This window comes from Bos mutus, chromosome 25, assembly GCF_027580195.1.
Source record: "Bos mutus isolate GX-2022 chromosome 25, NWIPB_WYAK_1.1, whole genome shotgun sequence".
NCBI lineage: Eukaryota > Metazoa > Chordata > Mammalia > Artiodactyla > Bovidae > Bos > Bos mutus.
The window spans coordinates 30,524,810-30,547,371 of record NC_091641.1 but is presented as its reverse complement, the minus strand read 5'-3'; the positions used below and the strand labels follow the sequence as shown (position 1 = coordinate 30,547,371).

The following is a 22,562-nucleotide window of genomic DNA, read 5'->3' as shown; positions in this document are numbered from 1 at the left end:
TCTACTGCTGCCCCCCGGAAGTGGATGTAACTGCCAACCCCTGACTGAGACAGATTCTGCTCTCTGTGTCAACAGCTGAAGATTCAAAATCTGCTTCAGAGCGGTCTGGGGGGTTGAGCCTGGGTCACAAGCCCGGGTCCTAGCTGCATGGGAGGCTGGAAAGAGCATCAGGGCATCTGGCTTCAGTCACAGCAAGACACCCATGGGAGGGAAAGTGGAGTTCAAAGTAACAGAAGGTCAAGACGAAGGGTGGGACTTCCCTGGCAGTCTAGTGGTTAAGACTCCATGCTTTCACTGCAGGGGGAGAGGGTTCGATCCCTGGTCAGGAAATTAACATTCCACATGCCATGCCAAAAAGAAAAAAAAAAAAAGACGGAGGATAAATGTCCACTGCAAGTGCCTTGTTCTGTCTTTTCTAAATAACTGATTGTTAAATTTGCCCCTCACAGGCAGAAACATTTTTTATGTCTTGGAATGAACAGAGTTTAAGATGGCAGCTACGTTCATCACTGGTGGAGTCCGGAGGCTGCTATAAAGATATGGCCTATTTTCCTGCGGTTGGGGACACAGTGGTCCCAGGGCCAGCAGACCTGGTCACTAAGAATAACAAAACTGTCCTCTGTTCAGAAGTGTTGGTGCCAGGTGTGTGGAAATCCCTGGATTAGAGACTCTGGGCACCGTTTTCAGTTTACCAGTAAGTGGACTTTTAAAATGTGACATCTTTGAGTACTGCTGCCCCGGTCTGTTAAACAAAGAGGAGCAATTCCCATGCCAGCATCATCCTAAAGCTGATAACACTAAGGGGGCTCAGGGCTGGTGGGATGGCCTCGACAGTGACTAAACAGCACCCTGTTTCCAATCGCAGAAACGTGGCTTCACCCTTACTACAGATGCGGCATCTGGAATATGGAGACAGGCCATTTTAGATTTTGGAGGTTTAGCTCCAAAAGCACAGCTGGGGCTAGCGGTCATCAAGTTTGAGATGGGAACTCCTGTCCTCCCCCTCCAGCACTTCCTTCCCTGGACTCACGTAGCCTCGGCCTGTAGGATGGCAGCAGATAAAGGATGCACCCTTGGACAGCTGTGACTCCTCCTCGGGGGTCCAGAGAAAGGAGCCCAGGCTCTGAGTTACTGAGCTGGGCTCAGCCCCAGGATCGCCTCCCGGCAGGCAGAGCCAGGCAAGCTGTCTGACCTGACCGTTTGCTCATCTGGAAAAAGGGATAAAAGCACTATTCTTTCATCGTAATACCGCTACCTTAGCAGCTCTGCACTACCACGAGCCCTACTCTTTAGAGAAATGAGCTCTTCCCAACTTCCAGAGGGTCACTTAGTTGACCCAATGATAGAAAGGAATCAAGGAAGACGTTTTTTTTTTTTTTTTTTTTGAAGTGACGGCATCAGAAATAATAGGGGGTGGGGAGGAGAACATCCCTGGTGGTCCAATGGTTAAGAACCTGCCTGCCAATGCGGGGGACACAGGTTCAATCCCTGGTCAGAGAACTAAGATCTCACATGCTGTGGGGCAACTAAGCCCCTGTGCCACAACTACTTAGCCTGCGTGCCTAGAGCCCGTGCTCCACAGCCAGAGAAGCCACTGCAGTAAGGCCCGAGCACTGCCCCCAGAGATAGCCCCTGCTCGCCACAGCCAGAGTAAAGCGAAGCCTAGCGATGAAGGCCCGGCACACAAAAAAGCAATGGGGAGTTCCCTCTGGTGGTCCAGGGGTTAGGACTCTTCACTTTCACTGCTGAGGGCAAGGCTTCCATCCCTGGGTCCCTGGTCAGTGAACTAAGATCCCACAAGCTGTATCACACAAGCCAGCCGAAAAGAGAGAGAGAAAAAACCAATGAAGTACTGACACCTGCTTCAATACAGATAACCAAGGAAACATCAAGCTCCGTGAAAGAAGCCAGTTACAAAAGACCACACATTATATGATTTCATTTACACAAAATGGCCAGAACAGACAAATCCATAAACACACAAAGTAGATTAGAGGTTGCCTAGGGCTGGAGATAAGGATGAGGGGGGAGGGATTGAGAGAGGAATGGTTAATCTGTGGGAAAGGAGGCTTCTTTAGGGGTTGACGAAAACTGCTCTAAAATTGACGGTGGTGGTGTTTGCACAACTCTGTGGGATATACGAAAAGTCATGGAATTAGACACTTTAAGTGGGTAAATTATAGGATATGAATTAGATCTCAATAAAGCTTTTATAAAAAATAAATAACTGGTGGAAGTAACTGTAGTTATTGGATGGTATTAAATGCCAGACAGTGTTTTGAGCACTTAAAAGTTTTATGAGACGCCTACCATAGTGGTATCCTTGTTATCTGCATTTTACAGATAAGGAAGCTCGGCCACTGAGAGAGAAGTGCGTTGCCCAAGGTTACCCAGTCGGTAAACAGGGGATCCCACATGTGAATCTGACTTCAGAGCCGTGTCCTTAACAGCTGCACGTGTGCACAGAAGTGCGCTGGTCACCGCAGGACTTGGGGCCCAGCGCAAATGCCCCCCAGTAGGGGACAGTTCAAACACACGCCGGTATCTTGCCCAGTGAAAAGAGTGATGCAAGTCTGAAGCCGATGCTATGGAGACAATAGAAACAACAACAGATGCTGCGCTGCTTTTTTCTTCCACCTGCACAAAGCACTCTACATGCAAGTGTACATAAGCTTGACAACTTTCTGCTACTTTTCATGAAAAATTAATAACTGTGGGCTTCCACTAAGAAGCAGGTCAGTGTTGGGGTGAACACTGATGTTCCCCACCCCCACCCCAGAAAACCTTTTGCATGCGTGCGTGCTGTGGTCGCTTCAGTTGTGTCCGTCTCTTTGCGATCCTATGGACTGTAGCTCACCAGGCTCCTCTGTCCATGAGATTCTCCAGGCAAGAATACTGGAGTGGATGGCCATGCCCTCCTCCAGGGGATATTCCTGACCCAGGGATTGAACCCGAGTCCCTTATGTCTCCTGCATTGGCAGGCGGGTTCTTTATCACGTAGTGTTTGGTTTTCTGAACCACGAGCAGGGCAGGGACTATCTAATACTATGCTGGTTTTAGGGCAGCCTTCTCTAACCCACCCAATCAGGACAGCATCTGCTCACGGCACCATGCCTGGAATCACCATGGCTTAAATCACGAAGACTACTGTTTTATTTCATTTGTAGAGCTTTTCACTTCCCTCTCCTCTCCCTAACTATAAGGTTCCCGAGGACAGGCATGGAGTTTGTTTCTTGCTAAGCAGTGCTGGCACAAAAGCAGACCCTCCACACATACTTGCTATTATTGATCAAACAAATAAGTAAACGGATTAAGGCTGAATTACCTGACTTCACCTGCCAACGGTCAAGGGCACAAGCAGTGATGGATGGAACAGGAAGACACTTGGCTGGAAAGCCCCAGGATCGGGAACACACTGTCTCAAGGAGCCTTCAGTGGAGCTCAAGAAAATGATTTACTCCTTCAATTAAAAACATTTGCTTTCATCTAGTCCCAGAGAATTTACGGCACCATAATCCTTTCCCTCTCAAATCCTTTCCATTATCTTTTCCTAATTAATTGAGGTACGTAAATTCGTTTGATCTAAATCTTTGCCAGCATAAACATTACTCACGTGGTGATTCTGCAGCACATTGCTGGCTGATCAAGTTTAATCAGGTTCTACCGGTTTTTAAATTATACATGATATTAGACAAGATTCATTTAACTCTGTATCTAACAGCTACAACTTATTACATTGGCTGCTCCCAGACATTTATAGCAAATCGCTGTTGAATCATTACTATGAATCAACTTATTGTTGCTGTTTAGTCCCTAAGTCGTGTCCAACTCACTGTGACCCCACAGATTGTAGCCCGCCAGGCTCCTCCATCCATGGGATTCCCCAGGCAAGAATACTGGAGTGGGCTGCCGTTTCCTTCTCCAGGGAATCTTCCCGACCCAGGGATCAAAAGCCCGTCTCTCCTGCACTGCAGGTGGGTTCTTTACCACGGAGCCACAGAGGGAAGCCCATGAACCAACTTAGGATACAACTAAGAAACTGTTTTGACACAATAGGAGACTTTGGTATGATATAAAATATACTTTGATGTATTTTTGGCAAAAAAAAAAAAAAAAAAAGATTAAGGAAAGTATATTATCCAAGTGAAATTTCTCAAGCTGTTACCTTACAGATCAATACAAAATCTCTTCACAAAAATATTTATGGATTAGGACAGCAGTATTTCACCCAAATAATACATAAAGAGAGAAGCAGTAAATTTTTTTATACAACTCAAATAATATATGGGGAGCAATATGTGGAATTCCAAACCTGCAGACAATTCTGGAGGTTATGAAACATGCATCTGCAGTGGTTTGAGCACTGAAACGTGCTCCCTTTCCCAGCCTCTCATTTTCATTTCACATTCTGATCACTTGACCAATTACTTGGGAACTGAATTCCTTCGGGATCACACTTCTTTTTCATATTTCATTTACTTGGAGATAATAGGCCCATTACGGAGGTGAAATGTCCCAATTCCAGAAAATGAGTGTTTAGAGCAAAAACAATGAAAGGAAAGGTTAAATATTCCAATCGGCTAAGCACAAGCTAGAAAGAGGCTGGTTTTGTCTACGCTGCATTGGTGTGCCAGGGACTCTGTATGCTCCGGGAGCACCCCCTGGCCACCTCAGGAGCCCCTGAGGATGGGCGGAGGGTGGAAGTGGGCTCCGGAGCTGATCTGCTCATTGGCCTGCACTGCTCAGAGGGCTGGCCTGGTGTCTCAGAGCAGACTACTAGGGGTGTTTGGTCTAAAACGCTTCTACAATCATGGTCCGCTACAAAGCAAAGAAGTAGGGATCCAACCTGAGAGAGAGGCGTGCTCAGTTGCTCAGTTGTGTCCGACTCTTTGTCACCCCATGGACTGTAGCCCACCAGGCTCTTCTGTCCATGGGATTCTCCCAGGCTAGAATACTGGAAAGGGTAGCCATTCCTTCCTCCAGGGGATCTCCCTGATCCAGGGACTGAACTCGAGTTTCTTACGACTCCTGCATTGGCAGGCGGATTCTTTACCACTGAGCCAGCCAGGAAGAGAGGCAGTCAGTCCCTAGAACAGGGGTGGAAATCCCAAGATGACAGCTGTGAAGCTTAGAGAACAACCAGCCAGGAAACAGAGGGCTCTAGGAGAAATTTCTTTAAGAAGCTGAAACCGATAGAATGCCTAATATTTTTAAAGGTACTGACATGAAATGTAAGCCATTCTAGCTCTGGGAGAAGGCATTGAGGTTGAACCAGTATATTTAAAAACTAAGAGAAAGCATCCTCAGATGGCAGACAAAAATGAGAGTACTCTGATCATAAGTGATTTCTGCTCCTTGGTTCCTTATTCCTCTGTTGAGTCACAGAGCCCATGAGGAAAAAAAGCTTGTTTTAGATCTCCCCATTCCAGTCTCCAAAGCACCTGTGCAAATACACTGGATTTTGCCCAGTCTGACAGGCTCGCTAGTCAGATAAGCCTATTCATGGACCTCACACCCAGGTTATGACTCTTACTTTTAGAAGTCCCCTTGTTGGACATCATATTACTTAGCATCCTGGAAGGGAACCTCATTAAAGTTTCTTTTAAATCCAAGATTTCCCAAGGGACTTCCCTGGCAATCCAGTGGTTAAGACTCTGCACTTCCACTGCAGAGTGTGTGAGTTCGATCTGTGGTTGGGGAACTAACATCCCACATGCCATGCAGCGCAGCCAAACAGAAAAATAAATAAATAAAAATTTAAAAAATAAAATCCATCTAAGATGTTCCAGAAAAAGCTGTGATCCTCTTAGACACAGGGGTGACTTTGTTTCTTTGAACAGTTTCTTTTCTGCCTGGCCACGTCTGAGTGCAGTAGCATCAGTTGTTTCTGACTCTTTGCCACCCAAAGGACGGTAGCCCGCCAGGCTCCTCTGTCCATGGGATTTCCCAGGCAGGAATCCTGGAGTAGGTTGCCATTCCCTTCTCCAGGGAATCTTCCTGAGATCTTCCAGGGATCGAACCCACTTCTCCCACATTGGCAGGCGGGTTCTTTACCACTGAACCACCATGGGAAGCCCCTTTGTCTGGCTAACCCTCCATCTCATCAACCACAACAGCTCTGAGGACCTGCCTCCCTCCCTCCAGCCCTGACTTCCTATGTGAACTTATATTTTCTCTGGTCCTGATTGGTTGTTCCTTACTTATATTTTCCCATTGTCTGTTTCTGTCTGCTTTAAGCCTTCTCAAATGCTTCCTGGAACAAACAAGCAAGTAAGACAAGACTCTCTCAATTTCAGTTTTTGATCCAAACACCGGAGAGAAAGCATATGAAAGGGTTTTGGGTTTTTCCCCCCTTAATCAAAAGATGACTGTTAACTAGCTCCTGTTATTTAGCTCATTTCAAGGAGTAATCAAATGTCCACATTTTCCTAGCTACAACTAAGTGTTGTAGCCCTTAATTAAAGGTACAGTTTCTGCCATCGAGTTTATACTTTGGTCAATTATACGACCAGTCAGACAAGAGTATGTTCACAAGTATACATGGATAAGGGCTCAATCTGGGATCCACAGGGATCTGTGCACCTACATGGGAGAAAAAAAAAATACATTTCCACTGACCTCTAACCGAAATTCAGCATTTCCTCCTACCATGACGTCAGGCAGAAAACCACAGAGGTATTCATGCTCCTGTGACTCTGAAACCAACAGAAATCACGAGGGCTTTTCACTTCCCATTACAGTTGTTAACAATACCTCGAAACGCTGCTTAAGCCAGCACCACTTTGAAAGTATGGTGGTTATTAACCTCACCATTAGACTGTGTTCTGTAAAAACAGATCAACAAAGAGGCATGTATTTCTCTAGCAAATAAATTTTAAAATATTTTGATGACTGTATTTCAAGATAATTTGTTTCTGTGAAATTACATGCATTCTATTCTATGCACTTAGAACACTTTTGTGAGAGGTGATCCAGAGGCTTCACCAAGCTGCCAAAGGGGTCTGGGCACAGCACAGGCTGAGATGTCCTGACTCTGGCAGCAGGCACAGCGCCTCTGCCATGAGGCCCCGTGGCAGACCCTGGCTGGGGTGGGAGGACGATCACGTTGCTTCAGACCACAAACGGCATCAGAAACAACTTTGCAAGTGATGATCTCAGTTTGCTAATGAGTAATATTGGGTCGATTAGCTCGAAGCACTTTCAATCAGCTCCAGCAGAAGGAAGGCACTGCCATTGACTGCCTGGGTTTCTCAGCAGCACTGATCATGGCCACGGAGGATCCCAAGAGTCCTGGGCTAGCTGACTGCTCCAGGTTGCCACCGTCAACTGTTCAGCTGAATACAACCTGCGAGAAGAGCTGAGGTCGGCAGCCCGGCCCGGCCCAGGGCCTGGTGGTATTTCCACTGAGACGCATCACTTTCCTGCATCCAAAACAGACCCCCCTGTAATGTTTCGATTAAGTCACGTGGTAAATTGCCTTTAAATCATGGCGTTTCTTAGAGCCTGGTATAGACACATAAAAATAACAACATAAGGCTAATTATACAGCCGAGGAACTAAACATGAGTTAACTGCTGCTGCTGCTAAGTTGCCTCAGTCATGTCCAACTCTGTGTGACCCCAGAGACGGCAGCCCACCAGGCTCCCCCGTCCCTGGGATTCTCCAGGCAAGAACACTGGAGTGGGTTGCCATTTCCTTCTCCAGTGCATGAAAGTGAAAAGTGAAAGTGAAGTCTCTCAGTCGTGTCCAACTCTTCGTGACCCCAAGGACTGCAGCCTACCAGGCTCCTTTGTCCATGGGATTTTCCAGGCAAGAGTACTGGAGTGGGTCGCCATTGCATTCTCCTTGAGTTAACTGTGCTTCTTTTAAAAAACAACAGGAAAAAATCCTACTGTAAGAGGAACAAAAGGGCTCCCGTCCAGTGGAAACTTTCTGAGTATCTAGGGTGTGGTAGGCAGTGCGGGCAGAGATGATGTTGCACAGAAGAGATGCTGCAGAAGAAAGTGTGGCTAATCCCTGAGAGGGGTCTTCCCAGGAACTGCAGAGCCAACTGCCCGGTGTTCACACACTGCAAGTGCTGGAGCAGGTCTCAAACCAGCCGATCCGTTTTGACTTCAAGCATAAAGAACAGCTGACCTGATCACACAAGAAGAGTCTCTGCTGGCAGCACTGTTAAGATGATCACTCCAGAGGAGAATTGAGAGGAGAGAGGAATGCAATGAAATTGCATGGATGCAATGCAGTAATTAAAAGCCTGACATAAGCCTCTGTGTATCAACGTAAAAGGATTTTCCTGGTGGATGCAAGGGGAAAAAGCAAGGCACTGAACAGTGTATACAGAATGATGACATTTATATAAGACCAGGTTGTTCAAAAACATGCATACTTCAACTATGGTGACCCCATCAGATGGATCTAGGTGGGGGTTACACAGTTTACTATACTCACAGATACATTATAGATTTTAAATCTTTACAGAAAGAACACATTCACATATTGTTTGTGTGTTACCAGTCACTCAGTTGTGTCCGACTCTGTGACCTCATGGACCGTAGCCCGCCAGGCTCCTCTGGCCATGGGATTTTTCAGACAAGAATACTAGAGCAGGTTGCTATTTCCTACTCCAGGGGATCTTCCCGACCCAGAGATCGAACTCACGTCTCCTGCAGTTCCTGCATTGGCAGGTGGATTCTTTACCACTACGCCACCTGGGAAGCACCATGTTACTTGTGTAATTTAAAAATCTAATAAAATAACAATAAAACAGATCCACAGCTACCTGAGTTTCAATCCTACAAAAGATGAGAATGATCAAAAATAATAAAACTTCATGTTTCCAAGTGTCCCTATGCCTTGTTTCTAGGTCAAGCACAAGCTTTCATATGTTTCATTCACTGATGTAGCACAGGCATCCAGAACAGTGCCTGGTTCAGAGCAAGCATTCAATGCTGCTGCTGCTAAGTCGCTTCAGTCGTGTCCGACTCTGTTGGACCCCATGGACAGCAGCCCACCAGGCTCCCCCGTCCCTGGGATTCTCCAGGCAAGAACACTGGAGTGGGTTGCCATTTCCTTCTCCAGTGCATGAAAGTGAAAAGTGAAAGTGAAGTCGCTCAGTCGTGTCTGACTCTTCATGACCCCATGGACTGCAGCCCACCAGGCTCCTCTGCCCATGGGATTTTCCAGGCAAGAGTACTGGAGTGGGGTGCCATTGCCTTCTCCGAAGCATTCAATAGAGATGTGTTAAATAAGTGAACTGATTACTCATCTAATCCAGAAACTGGTACCCGGTACCTACCATGTGCCAGTCACTTGCTAAGGACTCTGGGAAACATACAGTGATTCACTGGACCTCCGTTCATTTGATTCACACCCTTCGAATACCCACAGTGCTGGGTGTGAGATAAAAATACACACCAGTGCATACACACATCTGCTGCCCTTTAGGAACAGACAACTCGGCTTGGGGGAAGGTGAACTGTAGAGGTTGGAAGGAGGCGATAAAGCCTTTTCCCAACCACAGCCTTAATCCTGGCTTTGGTTTTCCAAAGTGTGCCTCTAAGGCTTTACTTATCAGTCTGTCTTGTGCCAGAATTACATTCACGTGTTTGCGCCTGCCCAGCTGGGGGAAAATGAACACCAGCCTTCCTGGATGGTGTGAACGACCGGAGGACAAATGGCTTATTCTTTGCCTGATGCCAAGCACGCCAAAGCGTTCCATCTTGCTATATTGCCCAGTTCCACCCATTCATCACGGAATCAGAGATCTGCAGTGGGGAAAGAATCTTGACAGTCATTTGGCCAGGGCTACTTGTATCTGGACCTCGGCCCAGCCCTTCACATCTAATTTAAGATGGTGTGTCTGTGTGTGTGTGTGTACATTAGTTGCTCAGTCATATCTGACTCTTTGCAACCTCATGGACTGTAGCCCGCCAGGCTCCTCTGTCCATGGGATTCTTCAGGCAAGAATACTGGAGTGGGTTGTCATTTCCTTCTCCAGGGGATCTTCCCAACCCAGGGATCGAACCCGGGTCTCCTGCATTGCAGGCGGATTCTTTACCACCTGAACCACCAGGGAAGCCCCTAAATTAAGGTGAGGGGCTACCAAACCAGATGAAATAGAATCTTCCAGGTCTCGAGGGAAAACGCAATTCCACATGTCAGCAGTTCTGCTGTTCACTTGCATAGTGTCCCCACTCCTAATCACCACGCCACTGGTCCCTATAACCCTCCAGCCTTTCACAGCCGTATCTGCAGAAACCCAGTCTTCTCTACCTTGAAGTGAAGACTTTTCCACCTAAGTGGATTATCCTGCAGTTACCTGTAGCAAACATCATCTTTGTGCACGGACCCTCTTTTTCCATTCGTCAGAATCACTTCCAAATTCAATTTCATTTTCATATTCAGTCACTCTGGTCCCAATAGGAATGGTCCCCCAACTTCAAATATAAGTTGCCTGGGAACACTTTCAACTTTGAAAATAAAGTGTGGCCACTGTGCAATGGGTGTGCAGAGGTGAACTTGGGAGACGACATTAAACGGGAGGGAAGGAAGAGCTTTCTGCTTCTAGTGATGAAAGGTTGCTTTATCTATAAATTCTGTAAGATCAACACTGCAAGTTCACACGTTCTTATATAAAATGCTTTGGGCCAGAGCTGATTTGAAAACTAGAGTTGCTTTTTGTTTGGGTTTTTTTTTTTTGGCTGTGTGACATGTAGGATCCTACTTCCTCAACCAGGGACGGAATCAGTGCCCCCTGCATTGGAAGAGCAGAGCCGTAAACACTGGACTGCCACGGAAGTCCCCAAATCTAGTTTTTCAAACTTAAAATAGCAATACCAGGCAGAGTGTGCTGTGTGCTCAGTTGTATCTGACTCTTTGTGACCCCACGGACTGCAGCCCCACCAGGCTCTTCTGTCCATGGGATTTCTCAGGCAAGAATAATAGAGTGGATTGCCATTTTCTTCTCCAGGGAATCTTCTCAACCCAGGGATTAAACCTGGGTCTCAAACCTGGGTCTCCTGCATCTCTTGCATTGGCAGGTGGATTCTTTACCACTGAGCCACCTGGGAAACTAGTATGCTGCTGCTGCTGCTGCTAAGTCACTTCAGTCGTGTCGGACTCTGTGCGACCCCATAGACGGCAGCCCACCAGGCTCCCCTCTCCTTGGGATTCTCCAGGCGAGAACACTGGAGTGGGTTGCCATTGCCTTCTCCAAGGGAAACTAGTATAGCACTTACTAAACTAATGCTAAGAGTCGGACACATGACTGAGCGACATCACTTTCACTTTTGACTTTCATGCATTGGAGAAGGAAATGGCAACCCACTCCAGTGTTCTCGCCTGGAGAATCCCAGCGACAGGGGAGCCTGGTGGGCTGCCGTCTATGGGGTCGCACAGAGTTGGACATGACTGAAGTGACTTAGCAGCAAGGCAGGCTGAAAGACAATAGTGAAAAAGCTGGCTTAAAACTCAACACTCAAAAAACGGAGATCAGGACATCCGGTCCCAACACTACATGGCAAATAGATGGGGAAACAATGAAAACAGTGACAGACTTTATTTTCTTGGGCTCCCAAATCACTGCAGATGGTGACTGCAACCACAATATTAAAAGACACTTGCTCCTTGGAAGAAAAGCTATGATAAACCTAAACAGCGTATTAAAAAGCAGAGACATGACTTTTCCAGCAAAGGTCTGTACAGGCAAAGCACTGGTTTTTCCAGTAGTCATGTACGGATGTGAGAGTTGGACCATAAAGAAACCTGAGCACCGAAGAATTGATGCTTTTGAACTGTGGTGTTGGAGAAGACTCTTTGGAGTCACCTGAACTTCAACAAGATCAAATTAGTCAAATCCTAAAGGAAATCAGTCCTGAATATTCATTGGTAGGACTGATGCTGAAGCCGAAGCTTCAATACTTTGGCCACATGATGTGAAGACCCAACTCATTAGAAAACACCCTGATGCTGAGAAAGATTGAAAGCAGGAGGAGAAGGGGATGACAGAAGACGAGATAGTTGGATGGCATCACTGACTCAAAGGGTACGTGTTTGAGCAAACTCCGGGAGATGCTGAAGGACAAGGAAGCCTGGTGTGCTGTAGTCCACGGGGTGGCAAAGAGTCAGACATGACTGAGCAACTGAGAAGGCGATGGCACCCCACTCCAGTACTCTTGCCTGGAAAATCCCATGGATGGAGGAGCTTGGTAGGCTGCAGTCCACGGGGTCGCTAGGAGTCGGACACGACTGAGCGACTTCATTTTCACTTTTCACTTTCATGCATTGGAGAAGGCAATGGCAACCCACTCCAGTGTTCTTGCCTGGAGAATCCCAGGGATGGGGGAGTCTGGTGGGCTGCCGTCTCTGGGGTCACACAGAGTCGGACACGATTGAAGCGACGCAGCAGCAGCAGAGCAGCTGACAACAACAACAACACAGGCTTGCCTCATTTCATAAAAATGTAACAGAAGACTTCAGAGGCTGAATCAATTGAAGAGATACCACGTAACAGATGCCCCTGTGAAGGTCAGTAAACAAAGAACTCTTCAAGGAGACTTTGTACTGAGGGAAGAATTCCTCCCCATTATCTGTTTCTTTGGTTAGAGCCCTTGTTACCAAACAGGGACAGACACGTGTGTTAATAACAAGTGGTTCCAAAGGCTGGAGGGACTCTCCTGTGCTCTAATGGTATCATCACAACCCCATTTGTCGGCTTCTCACAGTAACTGCTGAAACCTAACAAGGCTCCTGGGGACGGCATCAGCAGGTCGATGCCTCCACGTCAGGAGGGCCAAAGAAAGTCACCCTGGGCTCAAAAGTGAAGGACTGAAAAATCAATGGTCTCAATATTGGTACAGGTCTTCATTTGCTACTTATAATGTGGTTTATCCCACAGAGAAGCTTTATAAAATAAGAAAAATACCAAGATAACCTAAAAGATGCCAGCAGAATGAAAACGTATTTCAAAACTAAATAGGCTTCGTCCTGACTTTCTTAGGCTTTTTCCTGCAGGTCTTGGCACCAATAGTACCTCTTAACCATCCTGGGTTCTGCACTTTCCTTGCTAGACTCCAAGCTCTTTGGAAGGGCTGGTCTCTCATTTCTAACTATTGCATCCACAGTGTCTAGGGCTATAAACTGGCACTTAGTTTGCAGACAATAAATGTTTGCAGATGAGTGGATATTATGATGGATATTTAGAATGAAAAAACATACTGGGACTTCCATTAGAAAAAGCATTACTTGTAAAGTTTTTTTTCTCTGACTTGAACTTAAAACTACTTGGCCCAAGATAATATTTATGGTCGATTTAAAAGTATGTTCTCTGATTTTATTTGCCTATTAATATATGCATTTGATAATTAACAATGGTGCTAAGCGGTCAAAGCAAATAATTACTTTTCTAGTGTCTGCCCCTGTGTACGAGCTAAATGAGGGGGAAGCCACCAACTGCATATTAAAAAATGCAATTAAATGCAAAAAAATGGTAATGAGTTTCAAAAACGTTCTGTTTAAGCCTCAGACCACAATATTCAGAACAGTTACAGTCCTTTCACTGGCTCAGTTACCATTCCACAGAATAGTCCAAATCTTCAAAACAGACACGAATTCTCCTCGGGTCACACTGAATATAAAACCAGTTCTCAGAAGTTTGCCAGGTTATATTTTCGAGGTCTTCTGACCAACTGGTAGGGTTGACCATAAAAATTCCATCTTTACATTTACTTATGCTCAGTACACTTTATTTAAAAAGCAATGTAATCACATAGAATGCTTTTATTTTAAACCTTATTTTGAAAAGACTGAATACATTAACATAATTCAGAAAAGTCGGTAAACATCCACAAGAACATGTTATATAATCCCAGTGAGTCTCATAATATTCTATTTTCAAAGAAAAAAAAAAAAACCACTGGACAGAAAAGCAGTAAATTTGGAATCTGTTTCAAGTGTCCAATAAAAGCAGAAGTTGCCTCACTGTGTGGTCCGGACTGAGAGCTCGAGCTGATGCTACACCATGTATCGGGCCAGACGGGTCCAGACAAACCAGCTGACTGCAAATCAGACCATTTGGAAGTGGCATTTACCTTGTACACTAAGACTCTTGAGTCCTGCTGTGATTTCTAATTCCTTTTGAAACTGGGGTGCTCTGTGGTCACTTTGGACCCATACAATCTCAGCACAGGGGAACCCTCAGCCAAGAGTCACCAAGGGTGGTCAAGTTCATTGGCAGCTAAGAATTTTACCTCTCTACAAAACTCAGCACTATCCTGAAAACGCATTTCTGTGCCAAGCTGCTGAGATGCTCGCATGCACAGAGGTAGAGAGTCTCTGCCCTGTGCTAGGTTGCCCCAGACTATTGAGGTTTTAGATTTTAACTGCCATCAATGAGTTCTGGATTCAGAAACTGAGGCTCTAAGGAGGTGAGCAGGGGACTTCCCTGGTGGTCCAGTGGTTAAGAATCCTCCTGCCAACACAGGGCACACAGATTTGATCCCTGGTCTGGGAAGATCCCACATGCCTGAGGACAACAAAGCCCATGTGCCACAACTCCTGAGCCTGCGTGCCTAGAGCCCACACTCTGCAAAAAGAGAAACCTGCACACTGTAACTAGAGATTAGCCCCTGCTCAGGGCAAGCAGAGAAAGCCTGAGTGCAGCAACGAAGACCCAGTGCAGCCAGAAACAACAACTAAAATAAGGTTTAAAAACAATAAGGCAAGGGGTCTGGCCAAGTGTCCCCAGCGAATCAGGGGCAGATGTGGAGCCGGCATCTCCACAGACGTGGCCACATGAGCCCTAATGCAGGCCTTGATCCAGCGTCTTGTCATCCCCCTTTTCCACCCAGTGACTGTAGCCATGAAGTTAAAAGACGCTTGCTCCTCAGAAGGAAAGCTATGACAAACCTAGACAGCATATTAAAAAGCAAAGACATCACCCTCGACAGAGGTCTGTATGGTCAAAGCTATGGTTTTTCCAGTAGTCATGTACGGATGTGAGAGTTGGCCCATAAGAAAGGCTGAGCGCTGAAGAATAGATGCTTTTGAACTGTGGTGTTGGAGAAGACTCTTGTGAGTCCCTTAGACTGCAAGGAGATCCAACCAGTTCATCCTAAAGGAGATCAGTCCTGAATATTCATTGGAAGGACTGATGCTGAAGCTTTTCCAATCCTTTGGCCACCTGATGTGAAGAGCTGATGCACTGGAAAAGACCCTGATGCTGGGAAAGACTGAAGGCAACAGAAGGGGACAATAGAGTATGAGATGCTAAGAGAGCATCACCAACTCCATGGACATGAGTCTGAGAAAACTCCGGGAGATAGTGGAGGACAGAGGAGTCTGGCGCAGTACAGTTCATGGGGTTGCAAAGAGTTGGACACAACTTAGCCACCAAACAGCAACAACAAAGAGGACAGGCTGCTTCTCCAGGGGTGACATCACTGGGTCTCCCAGGGGGAGTCAAGGACACGAGTATGTCCACAATCGTGACTTTGTGTAAAACAGGAGCCAATGGAGAATGTGGGAAGGTCTGAGGGTTCTCCCTGCTGGCCACACTCCCTGGACTTCAGGGAGAGTGATTCTGGGCAGCCTCTCTTCCAGCCTCACACGTTCACCCTGGGTTGTTCTGGATAGGTAGGCTGCCGGACAAGAGAGCCCTGGAGGGGAGGAATGAATGCACCCGGGCTTGCTATAGACGACCTTGGCTTCTAAAGGCACTAGATGTCACAGCAAGACTTGGGGACTTCCCTGGAGGTCCAGTGGTTGCGACTCTGTGTTTTCACTGCAGGCGGCACAAGTTTAATCCCTGGCCAGGGAAATAAGATCCCACATGCTGCATGGTGTGACCAAAAAGAAAATGATAAAAATAAATAAATAAATCATAGCAATACTCAAAGACTCTGGGTTTACAAGGTAACATTAGCCAAAAACAAACACCCACAGCAGCCGCAGCATTTTCTGCAATGGTGTTTGGGTCAACTCTGCTCAGTAAACAGAGACCAGGACAAAGATGAGAGTGATCGGAGGTGCCTGCTCTGCCTCCCAGACGAGCAGGGGTGGTTTCCGCTTGCTTATTTATACCTACTCACTGGGTTTTCTCCTTGCCTGGAGAGAATGATGTCAGAGTAGGAAAGGGAAATTTAAAAAGGAGGAGAGTTCTAGAAGGCATCTGTTATGTTCTTATTCCTAGCATCTCACTTTTTCTTGAAGGGAACCATCCTGTTCTGACCACCTGGCTGCCATGGAGTTGCTCCCATACCCTGGCTTCATGGGGCTGTGTGAACTAGACGGACATTGGTCTGGAACTTTGACTGGGCCATCAAGAACAAGACACTTTCTTTCTGTTGTGGTTTCAGTTAGAAGGACATAAATCTAGAGCTCCCAGGAACCACTATCTAGAGAGTGCCTGCAGGAGAATGAATTCAACTCAGAGGAAGGCAGGGCTGAGTAAGGAAGAGATGGAGTCCTGATAGCAACTTCTGAGCCCCTGGATCCAGCCATTCCTGAAGCCCAAATTTGCTCCTGGACTTTACAGTACCAGAAAGTAACAATCCCCTGGAGAAGGGCGAGGCAACCCACTCCAGTATTCTTGCCTGGAGAATCCCATGGACAGAGGAGCCTGGTAGGCTCCAGTCTATAGCGCTGCAAAGAGTTGGACACGACGGAAGCAACTTAGCACACATGCAAGGTAATACAAACTTAAAAAAAAATTAATCCAGTTCAAGTTAGCTTGTCATTTGAAACTGAAAAAGCATGAACAAAGACAGGAGAAATAAAAGCATAAGAAGGAGGGAAACGAAAGGAGAAGATTATGTTTATGGATGTGGGATCCGAAAGCAATTCAAGTTTGTCTCCTATAAGTGAAGAAAGGTGACACATGGGAATCTGTTCCATTTTCATAGGAAGCACAGATAATCAGATAGGAAGCACAGGTAATCAGAACCGTGGGCTCTGCCTTATTACTGTGATTAACCTTGCCATATTCTAAAACTAAAATGAGTGTGTATTTTCTGATATTTGACGATCTTGCAACCACTGTGAAGAGAAAGGAATGAGCCGTTACTGAGCAGAAATGTCTTTTTAAGAGAGATCTTTTTTTTTTTTTTTTTTTTTTCGGGAAGGAGATAAGATCACAGCAACAGCCCGAGTCTTACCTGGCATGGCGTGGACGAGGTCCCCGCAAAGAACAAAGAATTTGGGCTTGGGGTTCAGTTTGTTGATGGCCTGGACTGCTTGCTCAGCCAGACGGATCTCCTGTTCCCACTCATCACCACCGTTGTCACAGTCCCCAGTGGCCCAGGCCTTCATCAGTCCAAACTGGGGGTCTGCACCTTGGATGAAGTAGAATGGGCCTTTCCATTCCCTTTCCTTTTCTTAAAAAGAAAAAGAAAGAAAAGGAGAGAAGAAATATTATAAAATCTGTCAGGGAAAGCATCCAGGTTATCATGCGAGTGGATACAATATTTTTCTTAAATTAAGTAGGTCATTTTAATAAGCTGCTGTCCAAACATACCATTTTCCTGTCATCAGCTAGAGGATTTTGATTTATACTAATTATGCCTGGGACCCGGTGATTCCCAAAAGCTGGGAGGATAAAAAAAAAACCACGTGGGCTGTTAACAGTCACGCAACCAAGCTGTTTCTTTAAAAACTAGATGGCCAAGATGGAGCACAGAGGTATCACAGAGGTTTAGAGCATATTAATGTTCAATAGTTTTTTAATTAGAATTTAAAATACTGCAAATTGAAAGTTGCCAGAAGTATTATGTTTAAATGACTAGGTGAAGTGCTGTCAAATCTTTTAATGGCACAATCTGCGCTGTTTCAAGGGATGTGACAGAAATTTAATTACAAAACTTGGAGTTCAGAAGCTCTGGCTATCTGGTTGGAAAGGCAATGCCAAAAATGAAATCTGAGTCAATGTGGGGGGAAAAAAAAGACGCTAACACTTCCAAGGCAGCGTGATGTGGGCATTGGTGAGGTGTGAGGCTGTGGGTCAGGGTCGGGGAACCAGAATCTTTCATCCTTTATATTCTTGGAAAGCACTTATATCACCTGAAGGTAAGTTACCAGACTGCCCTGCCTACTGGTTTTGCCAAAGCCTTGGGGGCCACAGGCCTCTATCCTAATCTGCCAGCAGTGTCTTCATCTGCAGAGCTAGAATGCCCATCAGTGGGCACAGAGGTTTCAAACTGTGATTTCAAACTTCTCTTTGGCCACAGAATCCTTCCTTCAAACAAAATCACATGTGGCAGACCAATGTTGAAAACACATAGCCTCCTCTGCCCAAATGGGCTCTGGGGACAGAGCAGCCTGAACACATTTACTCACTCAACCCCCCAGATTTTATCCTCTGCCCAGAACGGTGACACGACCTGCTTGACGGCCACCATCCATCAGCTGCAGGGACAGAACTACCCTGTGACCTTGAGACTGTCTTCTTTTGAACAAATGACTGTATTTTGCAGGTGAGCTGCATAAACGGCATTTGCTCTGGAAGTTAAGAGGATACTAGAATTTGCAGAAAGCCCCCTGGCATCATTTCACATCTCTGTGTTCATCTCACTCGTTTACTCAACATTTACTGAAAGCCCACTGTTTGCCAGGCCCTGTGTGACGTGCTGACACACGAGAGGACCAAGAGAGGTGAGGTCCCGGCTCTCTCGAGCTTAGTTCTCATGAGGAGAGGCAGCAGATAAGGACATACACGGAGAGGGTAGCCGGAGGGTGCCAAGGGCTCTGCTGAGGATTAAGGGGGAAGGTGGCGCAAGTGGCAAAGAACCCACCTGCCAATGCAGGAGATGTAAGGGATAAGAGTTTGATCCCTGGGTTGGGAAGATCCCCTAGGGAAGGGCATGGCAACCCACTCCAGCATTCTTGCCTGGGAAATCCCATGGACAGAGGAACCTGGTGGGCTACAGTCCACAGGGTCGCAAAGAGTTGGACATGACTGAACTGACTTAGCACAGCACACAATAGCTAATTTAAATTGGATGCACTGAGAAGTGGTGTCATTTAAGCTGAGATCCAGATGTCGCACACAAGCTTTTAAAATTCCACGGTCACCTTCCCACCCACCATGACTAGCTTACTATCATCTCAAGAGTGGATCTCAGGCTTTAGGTCTCCCTTCCTTTTCTTCCTCCTTTTCCAGAGCTTAAGACAAGCATGTAAACAAACAAAACTACCTATACATACTTGGCCAGAACAAATTGTATATGTGTGCTAATCTGCCGGTTCCTGACCTACAGCTCAGAATCCTAGCTGTTCAGTCAAATCACCACTGACCCGAATTCAGTCTGAACAAGGACTATGAAACCCTGTTGCGTGCATCCCATTGCCAAGGACAGCAGCTCAGCACTACCACAAATTTGACTCACATTCATTGAGCCCTTACTACTCGTGGCAGAAGAATCCAGAATGCTCCCAAAGACCCGAGTCCTGATATTCACATCCCGTGTGATCTCCTCCCCTTGACTGTGGGCTGGACTTGGACCTGCTTAGCAACTTGCCTCTAATAAGCAGAATACAGTTACGGGATGAGCCTCCAGAGACTATGCATATCCTGGGTATGCTGTGAAAACAACCTCAGTGCTCCTTGATGGACAAAGAAAATGTGTTTACACACAGGGGAATATTATTCAGCCCTTATATTGCCATTTGGGACAATATAGATGGACCTGGAGGACACCAAGCTAAATGCAAGAAGCCAGACACAGAAAGACAAACCCTGCATGATCTCACTTGTATGTGGAATCCAAAATAGTCAAGTTCATAGAAGCAGAGAGCAGGGTGGTGGCTTCCAGGGGCTGGGGATGGGGGTGAGGAAAACAGGGTGGTGATACGCTCCAATATTTTGGCCACCTGATGCAAAGAGCTTATTCACTGGAAAAGACCCTGATGCTGGGAAAGACTGAAGGCAACAGGAAAGGGGGCAGCATCTCTGACTCAGTGGCCATGTGTTTGAGCAAACTCCAGGAGATAGTGAAAGACAGGGAAGCCTGGCGTGCTGCAGTTCGTGGGGTCGCAAAGACACAGACATGACTTAGTGACCAAACAACAACAAAGTTTCAGTTATCCAAGATAAGTAAGTTCTATCTTCTATACAGGTTGGTGCCTACAGCTAGCAATACTGTATTAGAGACTTAAAAGTTGCTAAGAAGGTAGATCTTATGTGTTATCATCACACACACACAATAACAAAAACAACAAAATAAGGTGGGCAGGAAGAAACTTCAGGAGGAGATGCACGTTTATGACAGATGTCTATGGGAGTGATGGTTTCACAGGTGTAAAGTTATCCCCCACTCTCTGAGCTGGACACACTGAATATGTACAGCTTTTCATATGTCTTCACACCTCAGTGTAGCGGTTCTGAAAAGGAGAGAGATTAAGCAAAAACAAAACAAAAGACCCTGCCTTCCATCTTGCTTGCTCTCCCTCACTCTCTCTTGGAGCGCATGTCCTGAAGGGAAAAGGCTCCCAAGATGAGTAGCCCAAATGTAGCAAGAGACCGAGGGAGGTCTCTGGCCAACACCCTGTGAAGACCCGAGCCCTCCCCATGCAGCAACCTGAAAGGAACGGAAACTCACCACGGGCACGCGGGTGCCTCTGGAAGAGGACTCGCCCTGGCGAGCTTCTGGATGAGACCACACCCCAGGTGACACTTGACAGAGCCCTCCTGAGACCCTGCAGCAGAAGGACACAGCTAGGTTGCACCCAGATTTCTGATGGGAAATGCGAGATAATGTGACTCAGCTGCCTCAAACTGCCAAGTTCCTGGGGTAACTTGTTAACATACATCAGGACTTCCCTGGTGGTCCAGTGGTTAAGAATCCACCTGCCAAGGCAGGGGATCCCTGGTCTGGGAAGATGCCACATGCCACAGAGCAACTAAGCCCGTTTGCCACAGCTACTGAGCCTGTGCTGTAGAGTCTGGGAACCGGAACTACTGAGCCCACGTGCTGCAACCCCTGAAGCCTGTGCACCCTAGAGCTCTGCAACAAAAGAAGCCACCACAATGAGAAGTCTGTGCACCACAACAGAGAGAAGCACCCATTCGCCGTATCTAAAGAAGGCCCGAGAGCAGCGACGAAGACCCAGTGCAGCCAATAAGAAAAATAATAAAATTCATTTAAAAAATATCTGTTACACAGATCAGATGTAGAGGGCCAGGAAGGAGTCAGCAACACTTCTTCACAAGTTGAAGGTTGGTGTCCTGAAAAAAACTGAGATTTTGACTTGTGTTTTAAAGTTCATTGTTGGCACTGTTCATTCATTCTACTTAAATGGTAACCTTTTTGTGCTGATGAATGCTTTTCACTGCTTTTCCTGTTTCTGAGGCAGTTTGCAAAGTGGTTTAAACTGGATAAATTAAACAGGGAGGGGGATGATCCTCATCTGAAGGTTGGGGCATAAATCAATCTGCTACAACAAATAAAATTTATAAACAGTTTTCTACAGTAACATTTTAACAAACATAGTTTTCTATGACAAATAGTCATAGTCCTGGAAAGTCAGTAGTCTTTGGAGGTATTAAATCTTTCATTGTTACTCGTTTACTTAGTAAAAGCTTAGAATCTCAAATTTATGATGACAAGGTGCGAAATAAACAGATTTGATCTAAAATAAAGGAAAGCTCACATGTCACTGTTCCATCTACCTTATCCTTCTCATAAAGGCAATCCGTTGATTCAGGGCTCTGCGTTCTCAGAAGCACCTGGAGCCTCTTAAAGTTCCTGCCACAGAAGTCTGTGTGGTCTTTGGTCTCGATTTTAATCAAGGCTGAATTAAAGATACTTGAGGCTGGTAATGTCTCTGCTTTTGAATATGCTACCTAGGTTGGTCATAACTTTCCTTCCAAGGAGTAAGCGTCTTTTAATTTCATGGCTGCAGTCACCATCTGCAGTGATTTTGGAGCCCAGAAAAATAAAGTCTGACACTGTTTCCACTGTTTCCCCATCTATTTCCCATGAAGTGATGGGACCGGATGCCATGATCTTTGTCTTCTGAATGCTGAGCTTTAAGCCGACTTTTTCACTCTCCTCTTTCACCTTCATCAAGAGGCTTTTTAGTTCCTCTTCACTTTCTGCCATAAGGGTGGTGTCATCTGCATATCGGAGGTTATTGATATTTTTCCTGGCAATCTTGATTCCAGCTTGTGCTTCTTCCAGCCCAGCGTTTCTCATGATGTACTCTGCATATAAGTTAAATAAGCAGGGTGACAATATACGGCCTTGACGTACGTACTTCTTTTCCTATTTGGAACCAGTCTGTTGTTCCATGTCCAGTTCTAACTGTTGCTTCCTGACCTGCATACAGATTTTTCAAGAGGCAGGTCTGAACTGAACTGAGGCTGGTAAGGCTTAGTACTAGATGGAGGAAGCTTTTGTAAACTTATACCTTCCCTGCCCCCTCAGAAGGGCAGATTTTTATATTAGGAAAGCGAATTCTTAACATCTGCATTAAGTTATTTCACCAAAGTCAAGAGTTACCCCCAGGACAGGGCTTAGGTATTAGTTGACTGACACCTACAAGAGCCTGGGAAAGCTTACAATGCCTCCCTT

The 22,562-nt window shown here is 46.1% G+C and overlaps 1 protein-coding gene across 1 annotated transcript in view; it reads right to left on the bottom strand.

Annotated features, from left to right (window-relative positions):
* The window catches only part of CPPED1 (calcineurin like phosphoesterase domain containing 1), a 140,282-nt gene that overhangs the window by 94,914 nt on the left and 22,806 nt on the right, over positions 1-22,562 (bottom strand). Inside the window, exon 2 of the mRNA XM_005904744.3 lies at positions 17,151-17,369. Coding sequence (XP_005904806.2) covers positions 17,151-17,369 — 219 coding nt within the window. The remainder of the gene's footprint in view (positions 1-17,150; positions 17,370-22,562) is intronic.